The 25,541-nt window shown below is 33.8% G+C and overlaps 1 protein-coding gene across 4 annotated transcripts in view; it reads left to right on the top strand.

Moving 5' to 3' along the window:
- CEP120 (centrosomal protein 120) overlaps positions 1-25,157 on the top strand; it is a 37,884-nt gene extending 12,727 nt beyond the window's left edge. For 2 of the 4 annotated variants that reach the window (XM_085305424.1, XM_085305422.1), the window contains 11 exons: positions 1,554-1,703; positions 2,591-2,773; positions 5,118-5,214; positions 5,323-5,466; positions 6,331-6,420; positions 7,052-7,144; positions 8,575-8,736; positions 11,201-11,323; positions 12,841-12,939; positions 22,279-22,424; positions 22,923-25,157. In XM_085305424.1, coding sequence (XP_085161550.1) covers positions 1,554-1,703; positions 2,591-2,773; positions 5,118-5,214; positions 5,323-5,466; positions 6,331-6,420; positions 7,052-7,144; positions 8,575-8,736; positions 11,201-11,323; positions 12,841-12,939; positions 22,279-22,424; positions 22,923-23,172 — 1,537 coding nt within the window. In that variant the 3' untranslated portion in view covers positions 23,173-25,157. Of the gene's footprint in view, positions 1-1,553; positions 1,704-2,590; positions 2,774-5,117; positions 5,215-5,322; positions 5,467-6,330; positions 6,421-7,051; positions 7,145-8,574; positions 8,737-11,200; positions 11,324-12,840; positions 12,940-18,324; positions 18,461-19,859; positions 20,186-22,278; positions 22,425-22,922 lie in introns of those variants that run through there. The other 2 variants (XR_014895901.1, XM_085305423.1) reach the window with 2 other exon arrangements.
- Positions 25,158-25,541: the final 384 nt, after the last annotated feature.

The following is a 25,541-nucleotide window of genomic DNA, read 5'->3' as shown; positions in this document are numbered from 1 at the left end:
GGAAGCACACTTCAGCCTTAACGGGAGGAACCACTGAAGTATCATTTTGAGAGGTAGTGCTAGGGATTTTTGGATGGTCTCTGYATACCAGAGGCAAACCTTATTAGGAAGAAATAGCATTTGTTACTAGATTGACTTAGGACATTACAAGGAAGAAAAGCATTTAGATACATRAGCTTTGTGTGTTTGAAGCAAAAGCAGCAAGCTTCACCTGTTAGTTTGGAACAATTGCTTAGAGATTAGTTTGATTATGTTRCTTCCTGTTAATGTGAACGAGAAGTATGAGATCATTTCTGAAGCATARGCAGATGTTGGCAGGGAGGAGGGTGAGGCATTAGTCTCTGAAGGTGAGACACAGATACGGAGGAATAAGAACTAAAAGGATGAAATATCAATAAAAATAAAAACATTGAAGTCAGCATCTCTATATTCAGTTAATTTTTTACATTTCCAGTAAACAGAAATTTTACTTTTTTTTTTTCTTTTTTTTTTCTTTTTTTGCTAAACAAGCAAACAAGACCATCCCTACATCAGTGAACTCTTGGTCCTAAACTCTAAGGAAGACCTAAAACAAAACAAACAAAAGTTCTACTGTTAGAGAGTATCAGTGATCGATGATACATGTGAATTCAGTGGTTCAGAGCAGTTGTCACCACTATGTTAGTTGCTGTTTCACATTACATTTTCTTTTTCAATCAGTGATGAGTATGGCAAGAAATTGAAGAGAGAAATTGTGAAACCCTTCAAAKCTAGGATTTCTGATCAGTTGCATTTTCACTGCACATCTGGAGCATTGTTTCATTCAGGTCTAAACCAACTCTTTAAATGATATTTACAGAAGCAGTTGAAGTATGGAATTTTATAAGTGGCAGCAACTGATACAGCATTATTGATTAATCAGTTGACAACATCAGTTTAAGAATATAGTTCTATTTTCTTTTTTTGTTCTGATAGCAAGGCCAGTTCAAAAAGTTTTTGGCTTCCCCTTTGTAATTTTATCATTCACTGAGTTGTGCCAATAGTGTTGTTTATCAGGCCACATGGTAAATCATATCAGAAAAGCTACCTGACTTCTGATAACCAAGTTTCAGTTCTGACACTGGGTAAAAGTGTACTTGGTTATCAGTTACTTCTTGTTAAACCATGCAGATAGTGTTAGTTGTAAGTAAATTTATATTTACTTCTTTTAATTAAATGCTTTTATATAGTTATCTACATCTGAGTATAGTATTCTTTCCTCCACAATTTTTTATTTAGAATGAGAAATAGAACTTTTAATTAAACAAGGATTAACTCCCATGGTCCTGAATGTCAGCATAGATTGTTAAAACTTTTTCATCAAAGTAACAACAAATGTAGGTGATACTGGATCGGTGCCAAAGTAAATAAAAATATTTGAACGTTTGAGAGCAAAATTCCACTGTTGGAWATATTTATGCAACTTCCATAACAAGTTGTACCCCAATAAGACTTCTAATTTGGTTTTYCTGTTGTACAAGTATAAGAAAAAAGTATATATTTGTTGTTTTGAATATTTTCTGKTTTTTTGTTAGGTACTCTTATCCCTTTTTTGGTAGTGCAGCACCTATAATGACAAACCCGCCTGTAGAAATCAGAAAGAATATGGAAGTTTTTCTTCCCCAATCCTACTGTGCATTTGATTTTGCAACAACACCTCATCAGCTTCAAGACACCTTCTTCAGGTGACAACTTACTACTTTTTATCTTAATTACGTTGAAGGTTTTTAATCTCTGGTTTTATCACAGGTTCAAATCTTTTAGTTAAGATCTTCAGTTCAGTTTGAGAATTTAGTTAAAAAAAAATTCAAGCATTAATGACAAAGAAAAATTAACACTGTTTTTCCARTTCGTATGGTACTGGTTTAAAGACAAGGATTCTAGAACTCCTGCTCCTGTCCATGAGTACTGATTCACATAGGGATTACTGCTTACCAAAACAGGTGATGCTATTGCTCTATGTTCTTAAATTAGAAGTTGATCAATTACTTTAACAAAGTACTTCTATTTCTATTGAAATAGATAGTTTTGTTTATTTTTTTCTTTTCAATATTTGACTATCTGGTATTTTTGAAATACAGTAGGTGCTAAGAGAGTTAAGTACACTGAAGGTTGTGGCCCAATAATTCCACATTATCTAGAGATAATTCCACTAGCTGTTGATAGGTGATTAAGACATGGAATAAAGTAATAATCAGAACAGTGGTATTTTGAAAGAAAAGGCAAAGGAGAGAAATTCTGTGAGTGGCAGTGACTAGACCATATTTGTACGTATTCATAAATGGAGATCTCCATTCAATCAATCAATCATTTTCACTGCAGTATTGTTCCCCTCTAATAACCAAAAGAAGGAATGCTGACCTGACTAAAGTGATAGAGAAGGTACAAAGCTGGGAGTTGGTCTCATTCCCCTCTGAATGAGAGGGAGTAAGCCCATGTTGTTGTTTGGCACCTGTGACCAATGTGGATTTGGGAAGATACATTTAGAAGGGGATGTCCTTGTCCCAAAGGAAAAGGAATGTGTCCTTCTTCCGTATTGATGGTTGCCACTAAAATCATTYTTTTGTTTTAGGTTACCCCTGCTTGTTGAATTGTGGCACAAGGACAAAATAGCCAAAGACTTGCTTCTAGGGGTTGCAAGACTTCAGCTTTCAAATGTTTTGGCTTCAGAAAAAACTCGGTTCCTGGGGGCTAATGGTGAACAGTGCTGGCGCCAGATCTATAATGAAACAATCAGTATCACAGCAGCGCAAGGGTAAAAGTTTTTTTTCAAAAATTACCTACTCTGTAGCTTGTTTTGAAGATTTGTTTGTTTATTGTCTTCCTGAAAAAGGGACAAGCTCTTCCTGTTTACTTTTTTTTCTCTGATTTGAAAAATGTTTCTAACTTGAAAAATTGAGCCATTCTTGAAAGGCATGTGTTCCAGTCACACAGATGCACCGATASCCCTGCTGCAGACAAAATGAGGACAYTTGTTGTATAGATTTTTCATGATTTAGGAATTGCTTTAAACTCTCCTAACTTGCTTGATAGAATCTGAAAATAAGCATATAAAAAAAAWTGTTGACTAGTTGCATGTCAGCAAAATCACAGCTAGGGTTCCTGTTAGTCTTTTTGTGTAAAAGAGTTGTTTTGCAAAACCCTTGAAAGTTATAACATAGATATTTCTGTCAATACATAAATACTTATTTCAAACACATTTACAAATAATCTTACTGTTGTACTAGAAGTTTTAGAGAATGAGAAACCAAAAATGAATAGCAAAACAAAATAGTGATTGTGCGTTTCTACTGTACTGTCGAATTAATAGAAATTTATAATCTCATGAAGTGGGTTGCTTTCATTTGAAGGAAGTCCTGTTTAGTTTTTGCTTTATTTATTTTTTTTTCCTAGTATGTATTTTGAAAATTATGTTTAAACTTGCAAGCTTTTAAATTAAATCAAACTTAGATTTTTGTGGGAGATGGGGAGCAAAAATCAGGGGACTGACACAAACCGATACATTCCCTCTCTCCTAAGTAGAATATTGACTTTGCTGGAATTTTTATTATGTGGAAGATAACATGGCCTAATCCTRTGAAGAGTCATGCTTTATGATTTCACTAGATGTTAAACTTTGCTTCTCTAAAGAGGAAGAGTTACTGTTAAAATGAGACCTGTGTTTGCACAAAATTTAATAACCACTAGATGGCATTCTCAAATATAATTAGCTTTAGACATTTTGCTATGCTGATACATTTTTAGCTTTGCTCTTTTTGGGCTAACATTCTTTATACACTAATATGTTAAACTGGCTTTCAATAACTCCTATTTCTGAATGGCCTTGCCTTGAATTTTATTTTTTTTTTATCGGTACAAAATAGAAGGTATTAAGAAATTTATGCAGTAATTTATCTTAATTTATGTATGGTACAAATTTAGTCATTTTTATCTCTGAAATAACAGTGTAGAAGATTGCAGTCCTCTAAAAATATTTTAGTGTCTTCTATTAGTTGATGTAATAAAAATGGTCATGCTCTAATTCCTTTTATACCTGCTGGGACAGAAAAATTACATGGAAGTCAAAGCCGCAGTAATTTCTGCAACCTTTTGTTGCAGACTACTTGATATCTGATGCTATAGCTTGCAGGCTTTAAATGATTGAGTAGTTGTCTTTACATCAGTGTGCAGTTATAGCTGAAACCATAGTGTTGCTTCTGACCTATTACAGATCTATTCTACAGTGTGCTTTCACATTAGAGTAGTAGTAACTCTCAGCTGCGTGATTTCTATGTGTATTCTTTCTCTTAATATCTTTCTAAGCAGAAAATTACCTTTGTTCTACTGCATTTTGTCCATGTTTGCAGAGATAGGACACTTGGGGACAAACTGTTCTACTAAAACAGTGCAACTGTTTCTAGAACACAGATTTGAAAAATATTTCACTCTTAACTGRACTCTTTACTGCTGTACTAAAACAGATATTTACCATAAGAGACTAAGTGGTTTAAAGTTGTCAGTCTTCTGTTCTGAAGCTTCTAGAAATGTGTTTTTAGGGATCCRTGGACGGCTTAGCACAAATGATATCTGAAGTGATTTACTATGTTATGGTTAACTAATCTAGACAAGTAATCCATAATAAAAGTTGTGGATAGTTTTTAAAAGATGTTTAACACTCTTTAAAAAAGTAGGACTGATGAATTTCATTGAATATCTCAGAATGAATTCAGCAGCAAAATGCTATCAACGGTACTACTTGTTAGATATAAGACCAGGTAAAACTTCTGAAACATTCTCGTTACAAACATGCGTTTACTATTGTAAGCTATTAGTTAAATAGGGTCCCAATTACAAGCGCATCTTTTAGAGCAGAAGGCTTTTAACTACTACTGAAACTGTCATGGATCATAAACCTATTGTAGATCTGTAAACTCATCTTTAAATTAAAAATATATATGGGAGAACATGCTAAGGCTCTCAGTTAGGCAGCTGCTTTCAAAGAGTCTCTTACATGAAACCTTTCGACATTTTAACTTTGCTGTTTTGCATGTCACCTTATAATTAACCTTTTATATTTTTAGGACAGTCTTTATTAAAATAATGTCTGATGCTATTTATAGGTCAAGTAACAGAATAGCAGAGCTTTCTTATACCATCGCTTTGGAAGACTATGGGCTTGTGAAAATGCATGAAGTTCTGGTGTCGGATTCTTCTCAAGTAAACTTTCTCTTAATTTTATACTTTCCCTTTAACGTTTAATTGAAAAGTTGAAAAGCTCATTGAAAAGATTTCTAATTAAAAAAAGTCCATTGTTGTTACGATCAGTGTGTAGGTGCTGGTCAACAGCAGCATGTCCCTCAGCCTCGTGCTCCAGAAATCCAGCCAGAACCTCGAGAAACTCTTGAGTACAAAGCAGCACTGGAATTAGAAATGTGGAAGGAAATGCAAGAAGACATTTTTGAAAATCAGGTTTTTAGTCTTTTTTTCCTTCTATTTTCTATATTGCAGGACTTCTTGGAGAAGCTTTAGCAAAATTAGCGGGAGGCATATTAACTGCAAATTATTTTTTCTAGAACTTTGCCACTCTTTCWAAAAAGAAATGCTATGGCTTGTGCAGAATATATAAACTTAAGAGATGTTTTCCATAGTCTTAAGGAAAAATGCCAACTCTTTACTGTTTATTAAGTGACTGAAATAGGCGCTAAGAATTAAAATACAGAATATTCCCCTCAACTTATGAATGTAATAGAAACCCAAGATACAGATTATTACTATTAAATACTAATGTTATGTTTCTTTTATTCTCAGTCGAAATCTGCTGTCGTCTTTCCACTGTTGAAGTAATTCTGTTTATACTATGAATGTTGTTCTTAAAGTGAAGTTGGCCATTCTTACAAAGGGTCGCATATTTCTTTCTGAAAGATATTGAGACTATAATTTCTATTTAATTAGGATATTCTTCTCAAATTTAGGCTGACTTTGCATCTTAGTTTTTAATATTGTATGTTAGAAGTATGCTATATTATGCTATTGAGCATAATTAAATAGAGGATGTTTCAATATCAGAACTGAACCTTGAGTTACAGTATGTCAGTGTGTTAAATTTAAAGTTTTCTTTTTTATTTCACTACTCAAGGCTTAATTCTCTCAGTGCTCTCTCCTTTATAGTTGCAACTTTCTCTATAAGGTCTGCACATGCTAAAACATGCTATATGGATCTAGGAAAATGTGGTTTCTGGTAGCTTCTTATATTTCTGAGAGTTTCTAACTTCTTGATAACTAGCTTTGTGCTTTCGACCATTTGGAGGGTGTTGGTTTTTTTGCTTTTAAAAGCTTAAAAAGAAAGAAATGGCCCATATGCAAGCACTTGCAGAAGAATGGAAGAAAAGAGATAAAGAGAGAGAAGCATTAGTGAAGAAAAAGGTAAGAAACTAATTCTTATAATCACTAAAAGTCTCATCATAAATACCAGACTGCTATGAAATCAAACAAGATATTTAGTAACTAAAAGATAAAACAAAGGGGTTGTCATAACAGTATGTGTATCAGTATTTATGTTCCTAGCCCTAAGAATACAAAAAAATGTAAGGTTGCCCGTAATGATAGAAACTATTTGATTTACTTCATTTCAAAGCAAAGACTGGTGGTACATGTCATTTAGTGTTCAATTAGAAACTTCTRTGTTGTCTACCTTTTGTAATAATATCTGGACAGAATCCTTGTTATAAATCTTTTAGTTTAGTTTTCTTTCTTTGGGGGCTCTTTAATTGCTTTTCACTTGCATGGTCAAAAAGCATTTTCTCTACAGATCAACTAGTTCATGGTAACCTGTTCATAAGTCTGAGCCTGTATTGTATTAGAAGTAAAGGATTTCTGCCATAACTTCATCATGAAGACTTGGAGACTTATTTTATATAATACAGTTCTGAATCTAATATTGCACGTATTTTATATCATAACAAAATTGAAAAAAGTTTTAAAATTTAGATTCTTTACTTCCCTAAAAGATTATTTTTATTGCAGGAAAAGACTAAAAAAAGTAATCTTTTTTAAGGTAGCAGAATACACTGTTTTGGAAGAACAACTTCAGAAAACCTTGAGAGATCTAGATAAGCGAGAGCGACAGCTTTATAGTGCAGAATCAGAGGTAAAAAAAAAAACATGTTTGGTCTTTTAAACACTGCAGTTGCATGAGGTATTTCTATAAAGTTTTTCTGCTTTTTCACGTAAGACAGCACACAAACATTATTAGTGACCCATGCAGCTATTTCAGCTTTTATGCATTCACATTGATACAAAAATGAGCACTACTTTGTAGCCAAGTATTTGTTACAGCTGTGCATATTTACTAAAATAAAAATTCAGCAAACTTATGTTCTTCAGTAGTGGCAGGACCAAGGAGGACAAGGGAGAAAGCAGTAGCCACCCCACTCCTGGATTCTAGTGCACACCCTACATCTAGGGGGGCAAGACGAGGAAACAGGATGGGAGTTTGGGGAAAGCTAGTCATACGAAAAGAGAATAGAAGAAAAGAAAGTTCCCATTTTCCTACTCCGGAACACTCTCATAATTTTATAGGTGGGCTGCTACAGTGATTGTCATTTCAGTAAATTACATTTTTACTCCTGCAGCTTGGTAATAGTCTTTTTTATCATATTAATTCTTTCTGAGCTTGTAAATCAAATTAAGAATGCTCCCAACACAGGATTGGCTTGCTCTGCCTGTGTCCTGTTCTGCACTAGGGCTGTCTTTCTACCATTGAAGATACAGTTTGCACTGTAAATCACTCCTGACTTTACCTTTAACTTCTATGCAAAATATCTGGTGATCACATTTGGCTGAATGCATTTCTGGGTAAAAATATTTATTTTGAATCTCAAACATGTTTGTCTCAAAAATTTCTCTAGATCTAGTTAGATTTTCTTGAACGCTTAGAGATAATGAGTATTCATTCARGATTCCAGAAGTGTCTAGACAAAATGATTTAGAATTCATTCAGCAATTACATAGTTTAAGAAATGGGCAGTTTAAGGAGATTTTTTTTTCAACTAGCAATTATCTAGGCCACTAACATCCTTCTAGAAAGTTAAAATGTGTCAAGGACTCTTTTTTTTTTTTTTTTCTTGTTTAGCTCAACGAGAAATGCTGTCAGTACGCTCATTTTGAAGAATGGTATCTTACTGAGCTGAAGATGTTGTCTTGGCTGTAGCTGTGACTTCACTGTTGTTTCTACATAGAAGGGGAAAGTGTAGTTTTTTAACCAAATAACTGTAATTTTTTATATGTATCTATATAAGTTCTCTCAGTTAGGAATCTCATTTAGAAATTTAGGTGAGGGATACAGGTGGCTTCATTTTTTATAATAGTTAAACAAGTATATTTGTGGCCCAAATATAGTAACTGGCAGGTTATTAGTTAGATTAGAAGGCAGCATAGGAGGATACATAAGATATATAGGTATCAAATGAATTTCTGTTGTTTAATTTCTAAATCCGATAAGTTTTTCTATCATAAATATATAAAAGAAAGCTCCCTTACTGATGGAATAATATAACTTAATTATGTGTCATTTTTAAGCTTCAAAGAGTAAAGAAAGAGTTACTAGCAGAGCATGAGCGAAATATGCAGGAGTTACAGGATTCTGTACGGCGAGCCAAAGAAGAATGTGCACATCAGGTTGAGCTGGAACGGTCAAAAATCAAACAGCTAGAAGAMGACAAGCTTCGCCTACAGCAGCAGGTAAGTGCATTTGAATTTTTTTCTCTTCTTTTCCCTCTCTTCCTAAATAATCATTTATTTATTTTTTAGTAAGCATGTGAAATTGAGCATTGATTTGAGGCAAGCTCATTTGTGCAATGTTGTAGTGAATATTTTGATCTCCAGTTATTCAGTGAGTCTCATGCTGGGATCCATCTCTGTCRGTGTTACAAAGCAGCAGGGCCATTTTGCAATTCCATGGCTGGTTGTTTTGTTTTGTTCTGGTTTTGTTTTTGTTTTTAACGCTAAAAATTAAACTGCAGCTACAAGTATATATTACATGTAGAAGCTGTGCATTGAACTGCATTATACATTTTGGTAATTCAGTAAATTTAGCAATTTATTAGTGAAATATCTAAGTAGCTTGACTGGGTAATTCATTATGTAAATTCCATTGTAAAAAAAAATCTATCATCTTTTTACTGGGAAAAAAAATTTATCTTGATATTATGATCTTCTGTTCATAGTAGTACTTGGAGTAAACAGAAGAACATAGATCATATTTGCTTTGGTCTTCTGAAATACCCTTTGAATTAATGAAAAGACAGCTGTTTTTTTTGAATGTTAAAACATAGCTTAACTTCTAAAACTTAGTATAGCTTTCCTGAGCAGTTAACAACAAATTAAGTGCGTAAATGTTGTAAGTACATAAAATTTTAATAATACTTTAAAACTTTTCAAAGTACTTAGGTTATGTAAGTGAGGTATTTGCTGTAGTGTTTTTCATTTCTAATAGGAGAGCTGTTGGTAATCCCATAGTAGCTTTGACTAGTTGAAGAACTGTGTCTGCTAAGGGAATATTTTTGTATTGGGAAGAGCTGTATTTTTCTTAGTTTAATATTAAACACTAATATTAAGCTATTTCTTTTCATGTCAACATATGTTAACCACAATACAGTGAAGTTTTCTAATACATCCGCAGAATAGAAAGAAAATGCTGCCAATCTAGAAGATGCTAATCTTAGTTTTTTCACTGAACAATCATTAAATTTATATAAGCAGTTTCAAACAGCAAAACACAAGCCACTTCAAAGTGACAAGTGGGTCAGTTCTGCATCACAGATGTGTTGGCAGCTAATAATTCTGTATCAGTCCAGACAAGATAGGAAAGTTCTTCAGACTCAAACAACCAAATGCCACCACCTGCCTTGGACTCATCTCCTAAATTCATTCTTTTGCCTCCCACTACCATCATAAATGCCCTGTTAAAAACAAACATACTGTATCAGACAAATGATTCAGTTAGTCCAGCATTGTGTTGTAGCAATGGCTGAATTTTGAGGGGAAGAAAATAGGAAATCGGACAAGTAGAAAACTGCATTTTGAGATATTCACCAAAACCATCACGTATACCATAAGCCAGAGGCTGCACTTTGTATTTACTAGCCATCAGTGAAAGTATTCCTCATGTCTGATCCCTTTTAAAAACAATTTATATTCTTAGCATTGCAACATCCTGTGAAAGTGAGTTCTACAATGTGTTGTATATTTTAAAAAAAGCTTCCTTTTGCTCATTTTAAGCTTGCTGCCTAATAATATTTTTGTGTTGTCCCTAATACTATACTGCTAGAAATTAAGAACAGTTGAAATCATATTGGTTTTATAATGGCATCTATTCCATCAAGTATAATAAGGGCTTTGTAATTGAATAATATTTAATAGAGGAAGAACATAAGGTACTCTATCTCTTAGAACTTTTTTATTGGATGTTTTCTTAGTTTATTAACCTGGTATATTGAAAATGTTAGCTATTTAAACATTTGACTTGCATAGTTTCTTTAGAGCAAAATAATGTAATGTATTGGCAAGAAACCATCTTTCAAGTTTCTTATTTTTAAGATGAGAAGCCAAGCTCTGTCTTTTTTGGTATCTTCAAATGCAGAAGTATACTGTGAGGGCARAGGTACATAGCTTTAAGTCATTAGTCACTGAAGCCTTTCTGCTTCAGCATTTTTTTTTAAATCATCATTTGGCTGTACAAAGTATTAGTTGTTTCCTCTTCCAGACATTCCTAAACAAGTTATGTTGGTGGAACTGAGTCAGTAATAAAAATTTAATGTAGTAGATAACAGTRGGCTTTCTTAAAAGCTGCTATGTATGTAAATCTGAATAGTTTTGTTTTCTGTGTTTCTTTTGCAAGTCTCCTTTTAGAAATGCAAACAGCAGTGTTTATAAACTTTAATCTCATTATGGGAAGAAAGACTTGTTTTTCTTTCCAGTAATAAAGCAAGGGCCCCCTTCAAAATTCTTCTTATTAAAGCATTGCTGTGTGCATCATCAAGAAATCATTAATTATGAATGTGTGGTTTTCAGTGTCTGTTTTATGTCAGGTAATTGACAATAAAATGTTTGGTTCAAGGACTAGCAAGTTCTGTAACAGAGTTCTTTGTCTGTGTATGGGATTTTTCTGTTAACTTATTTAGATATCTGGATATTTTTAATGCAGCTTTATGAAGCAGAAAATAAGTATAAAACTTTGGAGAAGGAGTTCCAGCAGTACAAAGAACAACAAAGTTGCAAACCAGAAATCCGTCTACAATCAGAAATAAATCTTCTCACTTTAGAAAAGGTACCTTGAATTTTTCTAGTCTTTAAAAACTGGCACAGTGTTCCATTCATTGGTAAAGGAGGTGTAAGAATAGTCTTTCATGATTAACCTGGTTAGTTTGTCCATTTTGTTTTACTTTTCCCAACAATTCCTTCAGTTTGTAAGCACTYAGAGACACCTAAGGTCAACAGTTGCCTTATATGCATAGAGGAAATTGCAGGACTTTGAAACAGATGAGGGAGAAAAAAACCTAACCTACTTATTTAAATGACTACCTCCATTATTTATACTGGGGACTATCAAGCAATCGGTTCATAAAATTAAGTAAAAAATAAGAATTTCTTTTTTTCTTGTGAGGGTTAATTTAGACCGATATACCATTATATGTTTGGGGGTGTGGTCTGGTTTTGTTTAAGTATTTCTAAAAAGAGATTGTGTTACATATCAATGGAACAGAATCCCCATCTTAAGTTGTATTTTTGGAAACCATAGACACATTCAGTAGAGGATATTCTACTTAATTTAGACCACATAAGCGCCCACAATTTTTGTGCCCACAATTATTGAGAGTTTTGAGTTAAACTGTTCGCAGAATATTTTTTTAAAAATTAGGCCAGATCTTTTGGCAARAAATGCACTCAGTTATACAGCCAGTCTGCATGTTACTATATGCTTGAGTCATTTCTAACAATAGTACAAGCAGATGATTCAAATGTTTTTGTCTCTGCAGACTTTTTAAAACTCTTACTTTAGTTATATTGTTAGACTATTTATTTTTGTTAGATGTGTTTTTTTCTTTTGATAACATCTGTTTCAAATGTAACAGTAAATAGATTTTGTCTGATTAAAAAAAAGTCACTCTTTCAGACTTGTTGATAGGAATGTTTCATTTTTCAGGTTATCATGCTCTGTGTACTTAATATTAAAAGGCATCCAATTAAAACAGAATTTTTCTTTTGCAAAAAGCACAATGAATTATTTCTGTCCAAAAGTGCCTAACAATTTTTTTAAAGATTTACTATTTAGACAGTAAGAACAGAGTTATGCAATATATACATAGATCTTAAAAATGAGTTGAACAGGTAAGTGCCACATTCTTTTCTCTGAAATAGATATCTTGCATTAGTTCCAGGGGAAAATAATATCCATATACCTTTAAAAGCAAGACTTGTCTATTAGTGTTCCTGTTAAATTAGAGTTTATAGGCTTGCTATATGAAAACAATGGAAGGGAGGGTCAGGAAGTTTTACTAATTTGAGATTCTTAAATTTAAAAGGTTACATCAGCAGATTTAGTGCTAAAATCTAATCTTTTCCTTTTTGTATAGACTGCTATCCAGTAAAAATAAGGCTATATTTTAAACAAGAAAATGTTCATGTGCCATAATATTTATGTTACATTATATAACAGCTTTAGATGATGTTGTATATTACACTACATAAACACTTTTCTTAAACCAGACCCTTTGTATATATACATCCTTCAGTGATTGTTACTGCTGTTATTGCTTCAGCTGATATGATTTTAATTGCTTTTAGGTTGAACTTGAAAGAAAGTTGGAGTCAGCTACCAAGTCAAAACTCCACTACAAACAGCAATGGGCAAGGGCTTTGAAAGAACTAGCGAGGTTAAAGCAGGTATGCTGRTCTTTTTCTTTTGTCATGAGACAGCCAACTTAGTGCAGCGTTGGAAGCCGCTTATGATTACTGTATGTTATTAGAGATTTTCATCCTAATAGTGTAGTTTTTCTGTTTTTTTTTTTCCCATCAAATAATTGATCAGACTTTCCTAAATAGCTCACTTCAGAAATGAAATTTTAAGCTATTGCTTGAGATGAGGTTTTTCTTTTGGGAGATAAAATTAAAAGTTCTGACCTATGCTGATAACTGCCATATGCCCCCTACATCCTAGTCAGCTGCAGTCTTAATTGTTTTGTATTTTATTTGTAAAATAAATAAAGAATATTAAAAACAAAAAGCTTTTAAAAATACTTTAAAACATGCTGAATTCTTTAAAAATAGATAAACTTGCAATAATCAAAATTGCAGATTACTTCCTACTTTTGAAAATCTAATTTTCAATAATAAAACAGTATGCTCTAACTGCTGTGTTTTAATAGAGCTCATATATGAGGCTTTAAAATACATTCTTCACACTTGTAGTAGTAACAGCTTCATCCACACTGAATGCATATGCCTTTGTTTCCTGTCATCATCTACCCTTCAGGAATTATAGTAAACACTAGTTAAATAATATACTTAAACTGGCAGCATTTTCATTGGCCATGATGAACAAATGAGTAAATCATTAAACTCTGTTGCTGAACAAACCTTGACACAGGCCTAAAGCTTCAGAATTCAAGTTAAGTAAACACTTACCTGACTTCACACTTTCTGCTTGATGAAAAACTTTTTAAAGAATTACAGGTCCTACTTCATTCTTAGTTTTAGAATTTTATCTTTGCARAAAGTAGGAAGCTACACCTCTGTTTTCTGATTGATCATTACTTTTTAACTTTTCTTTTCTTTTAAAGAAAGTAAACACTATACAGTGACTATTAACTGTGAAATTAAACTCAATTTTATTTGCTGTCTTCAAATTGTTTTTTTTATTTTTTTTTGTTTTTTTTTACTATTAATTAAGGGAGTCATGAGTTGTCCTTTCCAATTTCTGAAATACCTATGCTTAACAAAGTTGTTAGAAAGAGAAACATATTCCCTTAATCAGAAGGATAAGATTTATTTAAGCAGCCATGAAAAGGCCAAACTAGTTTTTTCTTAATGCCATATTTTTAAAAAAATCTGTGTAGAATAAAGGAAAAGCCTGTTGCTTGCCAGATCAACACTAAGTATGTATCACCATCGGATTTTTATTATAAATTTCATCACAATAGATCTGGCAGTCTGAATTTAGTAACAAAGGCAGATGATTTCAGCTGACTCTTGCTGAGACTTATGGCCTGAAGCATGAAAGTGAGTTGGCATGTACAGTAAATCATGCTACCTACATCTTTTAAAGGGATTGTTCTTTAATGTAAAGGTGGGCTCTTGTATTTTTATACTCCTGTGCTTCATCATATTCTATCAATAAAGGATTTAAATGACTTTAAAGAGCCAAGTAAAAGTTAAAGCAGAGGTGATCAGGCGGCCATTTACTGTGTTTTAAATAGAAATTTGGAAACTTTCTCCAGGAATTCTAGATCTGCTTTAGTTCAGATGATTTGTGCAATTGCACATAGTTTGACCAATTCCTTGTTTAAATTGGATTAGTACCATGTTAATTTTGCATTGCCTCTGGTGAATAGCCACAGGGTTGTAATCTGTGCCAGTAATTTGTCACACCAAAGCCCTCTAGAGAACTATACAAAACATTTGTGTAGTGAGGATTAGACGCTGAAAGCCATATCTTAGATTGTTAATAAATGTTAATGACAAAACCCAGCTGGTAAGTCTTGGAAATGAGATCTAATGCTTTGTGCCCATTGCCAAAAAAATGTTTAAACAGAGATTTCCATTACTCAAAGGTGACCTAGTACAGTCAATTTGTGAATTAAAGAAGCATAATCTACAGGCTAAGCATTTAGTAAAATGCTCTTCTGACTTGCAACCATAAAAGTCAATGTTTCCTTAATTAAAAAATTTCCTTTTACTTTAGAATGAGTTGTTAGCATACATCTGTGGTGCTTTTATATTTTGTAGAATGAGATATGCACTATATAACTTAGAAAACTATGGGACTGTTAACAGAAAGAGCTCTAAACTTCTCCATGTCTGGTATTTTGAACGTTAAACGCAGCGCCAGCCGTTACCAGAAAAAGCCCAGAAGAACGCTAGAACATTTGCATATCATGCTCACACCCCTGTTACTGAAGTACAGAAGTTAGCACAGTTTATGAAGCTGATTGAAAAACTGTAGGCTTTACAATAATGTAACCCAGCTCATTTCTTTCTTCTCCTCTTTTTCTCTGCCCATTGTATTAATCATTTATTTATCAAACACCTGTGCAGCTTTAGGAAGACAAAAATTTCAACAAGTTATCCACATATTTATGTGCACCCAGATAGTTTTTATTATTTTTAAAGGTATGAAGAACTTTGTCGTTTAAGATTTGCTGGCTAGGAGACCTGTAGATGCTACACAGATGAGACCTATATAGCTTTATGTATGTGAGCATTGTTACAGAGAGCAATTAAACTACCTACACAAGATTGCACGCATGCTTGTAGAGGTTTGAGATACAAAACGTAGTAGCTGTTTGATTATAAGAAATAGCTTTTTAAAACAAGCACCAAAGCTAAGAGAAATGTAACTTTCGGTAGCTAATATCTGTTACACAATCTAGAAAATGAAAGTAATCTGAAAATAACACGCACATGTTATTCAGTGTTCCAGGGGAAAGTGGTTGGTTTTGTTTGTTTTAAGTCTTTTACTGTATTTGTACCCTACAAATATGTTCAAAGCAGCACTGATGCTTTTGTTTAATACCACATGGACCTTACTGGCTGGATGACATTCATTCTATCTTGGTCCAGCCTCCTGTTTATCTACACAGTAATTAATTTGATTAATTTAGAAGTAATTTAGCCAAAGATGGGATGTAAATCTTTGTTTAAAAAAGAAAAGAAAGGGGAAAAAAAAAACAGTTGGAGGTCCAAGTCTTGGTTAAAAACTGTGTCTTGAAACCATCCAGGCCCCCCTACTGACTTGTCAGCTCTGGGTTATTTTCAGAAAACTTTACTTGAGTTCCTTAGCTTCAATCGTAAGTTTTTCCCACAGACTTGCATGGTATGTGTGAGTGGGAGAGTGAATAGTGGCTGCTATTTAGCCATTGTTTAGTCTAGTGTATGTATGTTTACATCTCCCTTTTGGATTTATAGGCAGCTATGGCAAAATAAAGATTGTGCTTCCTTGATTGAAGAGCCTCTTAGCTAGAGCACCTGGTGGCATAGAAGGATTCTTTTACCATCCGATTATAATTGTTCCCTCCCCCCCCTTTCTCATTAGGGGTTAATTTCTATTTAATCCCAGTATTTCTATAGTACCTTAGGCTTCAAAACATGATTGAAGGTTCCACCATGCAAACTTCTAAAATGATACTCATGTTCTCAAACACTTATATTACTGAGATGCAAACTAATGAGAGAAAATAGTAAAATATCAAAGTCAATGATATGATAACTAGTATGTGCCTCTGTTTTTTTAAAAAGGTATTGTTTGGAGTGATTTGGCTTTGATTTGTTTGATTAGAGTGTAAGAAAAGGATGGCAAGGGTATCAAATTAATAAGGGAAAAAAAAGCTTTGTTAATCTCCTATCAAAATAGCTGTCTTTAGTCTAGCAGCTTCTGATTCTGGAATTTTAAAATGTAAAATTCTAGAACACACACGCATATTCTCTCTGGAAATACTGTATGTCTACATCATACAGAAAGCCTTCACTATAAGAATTTTAAATGTGTGTGTATGTATGAACTCATGTGCAAACTGAGATACATGTGAAAACACTTTGTATGCAGTTATATGTGCGTTTTTAAGCAAAGTCTATAAAGAATGAAATGAAGATTTTGTTAGTGAGACTAAAAGTGCTGGACTTTTATTAATACTATAAGTCTACACAAGTGTTTTGTTGATATTGTTCTCTTTCATTTTTGCAAGATCTCTCAGTAAATTCTGATAATTTTAAGTACTTTTATGCAATGGAGTTCAGTACCTCCTCTGTTTTTGTGGTTCTTTTTTTTTTTTTTTAAAAAAAAAAAAAAAAAAAAAAAAAAAAAAAAAAAAAAAAAAAAAAGAACAAAACCAAAAAAAAAACCACTGGTTGCCCAATGATTTTTTTTAAAGACTCTCTCTAAAGTGGCACTGGTTTCATCACCATGATGAGTGAGAAATCCTTCCCTCTCTCCTGCCCTAAAAAAAGACAGTCTTTTTACGGTCTCTGAACAAGTCAAAACAAAATTGTATATAATTTTTAAATTGGTGCACCTCACTTCTTATCAAACAAATGTAAATTCTTTGCCATCTTCTTATATTGGTGGATTATTGGGAAATGCATTTCTACTGCTCTGCTATGAATGTTATACATAGAGCAAGTTTGTTATTATTCACCCTATAAACTGTTATGACAGACTTTTAAAGAAGTCAAAGACTAATGTTGGGAAATGCATTTTAAAGTCACATAATACTAAGTTTATAACTTAAATTACACACTGGAACCATCATAAATGATCCCTTCCTGCTTGCTTTCATGTCTCTGAATTAGACTGGTATCAAACCTGATGTTAAGGGAAGCTTACCTCAGAAAAAAAAATGTTAATTTATTCAATATTTCATTATTAAATATCATATTATTCTTTTAAGATGCTACAGAAATTCTTCCTTTTCATTGTCACAGGACTAGAATTAATCTGCTCCTTTCCCAAATAATGCCAAATATGTCATGTGTATATCATAATGATATTAAACTTTGCTTATGCACTTAGACCACATAAACGTGATTATATTAGAAGTATAATCTGAAAGGAAGTCCTATCCGGTGTTACCTTTAAAAACAAAATATCCTGATAGTAGTTTTCGTCCTTCGTGAAGAAAAGGAGCACTTGGTAGTCTGCATCCACCTTATTTCTCTGTAAGTGTGGGGATATTGTGAGCACTGCTGAGGGTGCTCAACACTGGAGATCTCTAGACTTTCTTCCAGGAGAGAAACCTCAAGATGAACAGGCAGTGAACAAAAGTTGCAGAAGGTCAGTCTTGCTTTTCCTTCATCTGTTATTGGCTTTAGCATTGTTCCCTCTTTTGTCCTTTCCTTCCTGACATTGAATTTCACTAGATGTGTTTCTTCATCAAGGAACTTGTGGTTCTGAAACTAGTTTGTTCAATGAAGGCATAAAAGAACCAACTGATATCCTTTCAGATGGGGGAAAAAAAAAAAGTAGGAGTTTTCTATCCTCTTCCTGATTTGACTGAGCTTAAGATGTTCCATTAATGTTCAGTATATATACTTCARACGTGCACTGTTTTCTTTCAGAGTTTGTTTTAAATACCCTTTTTGCTGTCAATCTGACACTGTGGGCATGCTGCCAAACAGCAGAAGCCTCTGGATCACTGAACTTTCCTGCTTCAAATAGTAAGGTAGCAAATTATCACAAGATTTCTATGCCTGGGTGCTGCTTATGGCCAAGGTACCATTCTGTCTCTTCCTTGAAGATGCAACTATAAGAACACTCTTTCAAAATTTTACCTTCTTATTCAATTGGATAATAGATTCTTCAAACTTAAGAACTGAATTAGARTATTTCTATTCAATAGAGTTGCAGCTGCGTAGTGGTTTCAGTTTATTCTGTGCCTCATTATATTCTGTTTAAATAGTAGGTAAAATGTCTTATTTTCTTTCCTGCCGTGTTAAAGTCTTGCTCCACTCCTTGTGAGTGCTACTCCGTATCAGTTTTCCGGTAGTTAGTTTTCAGATCATGTTTTCCCCAGAACCTACTTTCAGAAAAACATGTCTCCTAGAATTACTGAGATAAACAAACTTGATAAACTCCTGTTAATGCCCTAGCTTCCTATGACAGTTTTAAACAGAGCACACTTAGAGCATGAATTAACTGGACTACAGAGCTAAGGGACATTTCTTAAAGAAATTCATTCTGTTCTCATAATCCAGAACAGTTCATTGAACTAGAGCTAATCATATGTACAAATTAATATAGCTAGCCAGGATAGAAGAGGAAAAAGACATTTAGACCTCCCGTCTTCTATAAAAAATCCAAATTACGGCCTCAACTAAGAGAAGGATGTCATATCTCCTCCTCCACATTAGTGAGGTATTCTTCCTTTAGCTTGGAAATTGAATTAAGTAACTTCTGAGGGACTGACAAGACTCTTATTGTTGCTAGATAAGGTCAACAGGAAAAGCAGGTTGAATTAGACGAGTTAATTCCAAAAGTAGAATTTGAATATGCAACCACTAGTGTTTTCACATCAAGGAGACTTATAGCAAATTTCTTCAAAAAATTTGCAGTCTAATCAGGGAAAGCATGTGGTCACCAGTCTGAAGAACTAGATTCCTTACCTTTATTTACAGAAATTAGAAATTTTTAAGTTTGGTCTATATTTAACAATGGAGCTACTGTTGTTACACCAAGTTATTTGAGACTTTATCATTTTATTTTATTACCCTACATTTAGCATCTACATCCTACAATTAAGGAGATTGGAGCTTGCACTCTACACAGATCATTGTTTTGCTTCCGAGCAAAAGGACAAAAATTCTATGCATGCAATTTGGCTTTACTGTGTGGATGTTATTGCTTATTCAGGTATTTAGAAACCAGAGAACACTATTGTGAGCTTCTCTGTCTTTGTAAGTAGGTAATACAAGTTGGCTGATTCTCCTGTGTTAAATACTGCTTGAACACTTATGCCTGATCTATAGCATTTTTCCTAATACAAATGTTTAGTGTAATTCTAAATGTTCCATGATTGAAGAAGCTGCCAACATGTTTGGTATATTGTTTCAGTAACTAATTTTCATTGTTTTAATAAATGGCATCATCTTTGCAGTTGGAATTTACCTAGTTTTGACTTTCAGCCATTGCCTCTCTTCGCAAAAAGAAAAGAATTGGCAATCTGATGTGAAATGTCCATCTAGCCCAGATTCCTGTCTCTGACAGTGGCCAACAGGAGATGCATAACACCTAGGAACGAGGCTTGGACATCTTGGAATACTCTCCAGATGCCAGCAATCAGTTACTTAAGTACATCATGAGCCAGATTTGCGTTAAGACTGTCATGTTTAACGACCATCAATGGATGTATTCGTGATTTTGTTTCCTTTTCAAGCTCATTCATATTTTGCTCCTCATAATATCCCACTKTAACAACACTGAGTAAGTTTGGATCAGCAGCAAATTTTGCTTCTTCCATAATCACTGCCTCATGTATGAACTTATCAAAGAGTGCAGAGCTCTCCTTGCTATTGTGAAAATGATCAATACCCATCCTTTCTCTGATCTTTTAATCACTTGCTAATCTGACAGACAACTTTATGAAGCTTTTGGTGTTTGTGGTTTGAGGGCTTTTTTTATTTTAAGACTTTTTTACAACAGCCAAGTTCATTCTTCCTGGTGGATCCCTACAGCCAATTAATTTTAACTATGGTTTCAGCTAGTTTGTCCACTGTGGAAGCAAGTACTGGCAGTTCCTGGATCATCTTAAAATCTCTTTAAAAAATGGGAAAACAGTTTTTCATTCCTGTGGTGTCAACACCAATTTTAGTGATGGATTACACCTCTAGTTAGTTTTAACTTTGTGTTTGAATTTCCCTGGAACTCTTGAAATCTTCTGGATAAATACCATCTGGCTGTAGCAACTTGTTACTATTTGTTATATGTATTCGTTAATTCCTTTTTAAAAAATCTATTCTACTTTAATCTGAGACTGTTCTGCAAACCTGTCCCACATAAAAAGTGTCCCTCACATGGGAATGTTCTCTTGCGATGGATGAGGGAGGAAGGGACTGTTGCCTTATCTTCCTCAAGTGCTTTTTTTACACTTTGATCATCTATCAGCTGTAGAGACTCTTTGGCAAGATTCCTGCTTCTGGTTTTGTTATTAGAATGTATCCCTTTAGCAAATTGTTCTTCAGTCGTCTTGGCCTGTCTCACTGCATTTAACATTTAATTTGCCAGACTGGTGTATTGGATTTAGTACAAAAAAGTATTTTGAGGTTACTTATATTCACATTAACTACTAGAATTTTTGTTTATAACAATTCTTTGTGAAATTCAGATTTTTTTTCTACTTACTGATCATCAACAGGCAGTGCTTAAGATGGCCTCTAAATGTAGTCTGGGAATTGGGACTCAGACAACTACCTGGCTAAAAGCCTTGAGTAGGCTTTTCTAGATGTTATTGGGTTGGCAGTATAATGAACATACTCAGATATGGAACAGATATAAAATTGATCTTATGAACATTGTGTTAGTGTGAAATAATTGATTTTGTTCAAATTAAAGCCAAACACACGCTTCACATTATATCTGAATTCAGGATGTTCGTGTAGCTTGCTGCCTTATTTTTTAAGGCTACAGGAACAAGTGACATTTTTCTTCAGGACTCCTAGCTCTGAGTGTAAGACTAACTGTATTGAGTCAGGGCACAAGGGCATATTGAAAATGACTGGGAAGAAAATAAGAGAAAGGGCTTCTCTTGAAGTTGAGACATTTTAATGTCACCGAGTGGTAGTGGAGTTGAACTGTAGTTCTGTTGTAATGTCTTTCTAGAGTTGCAAAAATCACATTCAAAATAAACTAAACTTAGAATGTGTGAGTGAGTTAGATAAGTTATTCTGTGGATTTCATCTAAGATTTCATTTAGAGTAGGAAAACCATGAAAGGAAACCTAACAATAGTTTTAGATTTTTCAAGCCTTACTTTGATTGTAGCTTCAGAATAGTTCTTGAAGCATAACGTATGATTAATTGGAGAGCAGTACTTTGACACTAGGCAATGCAGGGCCAATAATGCAAATTTTGTGCAGCTATTTAGCATTTTATGTTTCTTATTTCTCAAAAGAAGTGTTAAAATTTAAAAGACTGTGTAGCAATGGCAACCAGATAAATCTCAGCATCTTGAGCAGTTTCACAAGTATAAGTTAGTTATTTATTGGCCTAAGTCAGAGTTTGTAGAAGAGCTTCAAACACATTCTTGCTTCTCAGTTAATGGGAAGATGTCTGTGACAAAGCTCCAGCTCCAGCTGATTCGGCTTGGACAGCTGTTTGCTACAATTGCAATAATCATTGGTATTACAGATATCAGCAACTTAGACATCCTGTTTTAACTCCTGTATTTCTAATACTACTGGAGACTTCTTAATTGTCAGGAGTTCATCCCCTGAAGTTTTGCGTGGGTCAATAGAATTAGCATTTTTATATAAAAGCATGTAGTCAGTTGAGTTACCTTTTCACCCCTTCCTACCGTAGCGTGAACAAGAAAATGCAATGGCTCGCCTTAAAAAGCAGCAACAAGAGCTGGAGCACATGAGGCTGCGCTATTTGGCAGCGGAAGAGAAAGAGCTGGGGAAAACAGACCGACAAGAGCTGGAGGACATCAGAAATGAACTTAACAGGTATTAAAGCATCTCTAAGATTTCCCTTCCCCTGCCCTGCCTCAAAATATCAGAAGATTCAGTTAAATCAAAATTATAATTGGCTGTCAGTCTGGTAAAGGAATACACTTTAGTGTCCCTTAGGTAAAGATGGCCCATCTATAAAATGTAACAGTCCTGTATTATAGAAAATCTATGCTGAAGGCCACCATACCCTGGTTTCTATGCTGTACTCATAGTTGTACTGCACCATGCTTTTTTGTTTGTTGGTTTTAAGCCTTTAATTCTAAGTAGAACTGCTGCATTAAGGAAAGAAAGAGGTATTTCTTACATTTTAGGTATTCTTATATTTGAGGTATTATATGAATGTTTCTTTTACTGATTTATTTTTCTTTAGTATAGAGATTTTTTTTTAATAAAAATAACTTCTCAGGAGATAGGTAACTTCAGGAGTTCCTACGAAAATAAAAGTTTCTAATGTGGCATATCCTCTGATATCTTCCATTTTATCAACATCAGGCTAAAGCAACAAGAAGAAGAAAGAAAGCAATTGCAAGATGCCAGAGAGAATTCTGCTGGTAGAGTGGACAATCTTCATTCCAGAAAATTAAATGAGAACATGGACGATTATCTATCTCGTCTGATAGAAGAGAGGGATACCCTGTTGAGAACAGGAGTATATAATCATGAAGACCATATTGTGAGTGAACTTGATCGTCAAATCAGAGAGGCTATTGAAAAAAGGAACAGCACTAATAAGAGCATATAGGAAACTATAAAAAGTCAGAGCCTAAGGTGGAACGGAGTAATTCTGTAAACCTGTAGTTCTTACTCTGCAAAGATGTAAGGACATGCTTGATTTTGCACGCTGTCGTTGGCCTTTTTGAAGTCAATGTAAATATATGCAACATACGAGGTTAAGCACAGTTAAGTTTTATGGGGTGAGGGTGGCTGCTTTTTTTAGTGTTTTTATACTYGTATTTATATGTGTAAATATATATTTATTTTGTGTACTCTTTGAAATGTTTTCTCCCTTTTTTGCATCACCCTGGCTGGATTTATTTATAATATTTTTATAGCCCTAAAGTGTTTTTTTCAATATTGTCATAATTTATTACAATTTTTTAAGAAGAGCTCTTCAACAAAACTAGGAAAAATTGACCTTAGCTTAACTGAAGTGCTGTACTTGAACAAATATCATTTCTTGTCAAATTGCAAGGTATTTCATTTTTGCTTCTGCAACTATAGTCAAGATAACTAAGTTCAGTAGCTAGTATTCTTTTAAGAGCATAGGTTTTGGAAAACTTAATAATAGCCAGTGACAAGATTTTTTTTTTTGGGGGGGGGAATACCTCAAAGTAAAATCTATCAGACAAACTCCATGAAATACTGAGTAACTAAATCTGATCTTCAGAAAGAATACAACATCCCTTTTTCCTAGCAGTTTTGCACATAGGCCTGCCTGTAAGGATGAACATGTGAGGGGGTAAAGCTGTAATTCAAACACCTGTGCGTGCTTGTATCTAATGATCCAGTGATATCCTTCCTAATGAGGAAAGATACTTGAAGTGCTGATTAAGTGCAGTTACATACCTCATTTAAATCTGAACACATACATAATAAAAATAACAAGAGCTTTTCTAAATAAAGATGTTTTCCTTAATCACGGTCTAACCCATCCACAGTGACTAACCTGAATTTCAAAGAGTGTTTTCTCCATACCACTTGAATTGTATGCTTTTCAGTTGTTGAAATATAAACAAAGTATCAAGTTGTTAAGTACCAGAAGAGAAATCCACCAGAAATGTTAGTTTGTGCATAATCACAGTTGAGTAAGGACAGTTTTGGATACCAGCCTTCACTCAGTTTCAGTAATTTTAATATAACATGTGTGGGTCTTGCTATGTACATAAACTTACAGGACTGTCTTACCAATGGGGGTTTATGTCTGTCCTGTTGCAACAAATGTTTTTCCATTTGAATCTTGTATATTAGGGGGGGGGGTGTCTAGGATTTGTTTTGTTTTAAATTGAGCAAAGTTACCCACACAAAAAGTCCTTTTTCTAAGCATTAAAAAAAAAAATACAGTGTACTTCCATGACAAAGCTGTTTAAGCATTGCCTTCCTTTTTTGGATGTTATGAGTTACAGAATATAGATTTTATATTGCACCTGGGTGTGCCTCTTAAGTGCATTGTTTCTCTTCCTCTAACCATTAACCTACCTCCTCTGTAATAAACTATTCATTTAGACCCCCAAGAAAAAGCTTTAAACAAGTCATATAAATACCAACATCTTTTTCCATGGAAAATTATTACTTGTCAATCTTAGATTTCACAAGAAATGCTTTTGTGATACTTTGTACACTTACGTTGTACTTGTATTTTTTCAAAAAAAGAGGTCCCACTGCTAGCAAAGGGAATAATACATGTTTATAAATACATGACAATTTTACATTTTTTTTTATATTATGGCTGTATATCTTATCACTGATGCATGATCATATGCAATTATAATAAAGTTAATAAGGAGGCTGTTTGTATTTCAAAGGGAAAACTTGCTCAAGCCATTTTTCTTCAAATGCTTGATTTGCTAGCAGTGTAGTTTCTTGTTCAAACACGAGGGGGTGCATTAGACTTAAAGATCTCAAAATGGTTGAGTTGAATATAAGAATTATTATAATGAATAATTGGTGATCTTTCAAATTGGTATTCTTTGACTTTTCAGGTGTGTTATTAAATAAAATTCACATTTTTTTTTAAGTATTCTTGGAATTTTGTGCRTTTTTTCCAACAATATTGGAACAAAGACTTTGTTTAATATTGCAGAAAATACAAAGTTTCAAAGTTGTGTCATTTGAAACAAATTCATGAGATAACCAGCTTAATTTATCCAGCATAAAAATCCTACTGGAAATTAATGCATCTACAGTTCTCATTCCTGCTTCTATATGCATTTAAATAAAGGCCAGTGGAGGCCGGAGGGCAGGGGGGTATCCAGGCCTTGCTGATATCATTGCAGACCTCAACTGTTAATTTTGATGCAGCCAGGTTTCATTAGGGAAGCTGATGTAATTTACTTCAAAGCAAGTAATTTTACTAGTATGCTTGCAGTGTAAACCCAAATGCCCGTAAAAAGT

The sequence above is a fragment of the Rhea americana genome, unplaced genomic scaffold (assembly GCF_003343005.1).
Source record: "Rhea americana isolate MKP2758 unplaced genomic scaffold, rheAme1 scaffold_22, whole genome shotgun sequence".
Taxonomy (NCBI): Eukaryota; Metazoa; Chordata; class Aves; order Rheiformes; family Rheidae; genus Rhea; species Rhea americana.
This window is presented reverse-complemented; position numbering and strand designations above follow the sequence as displayed.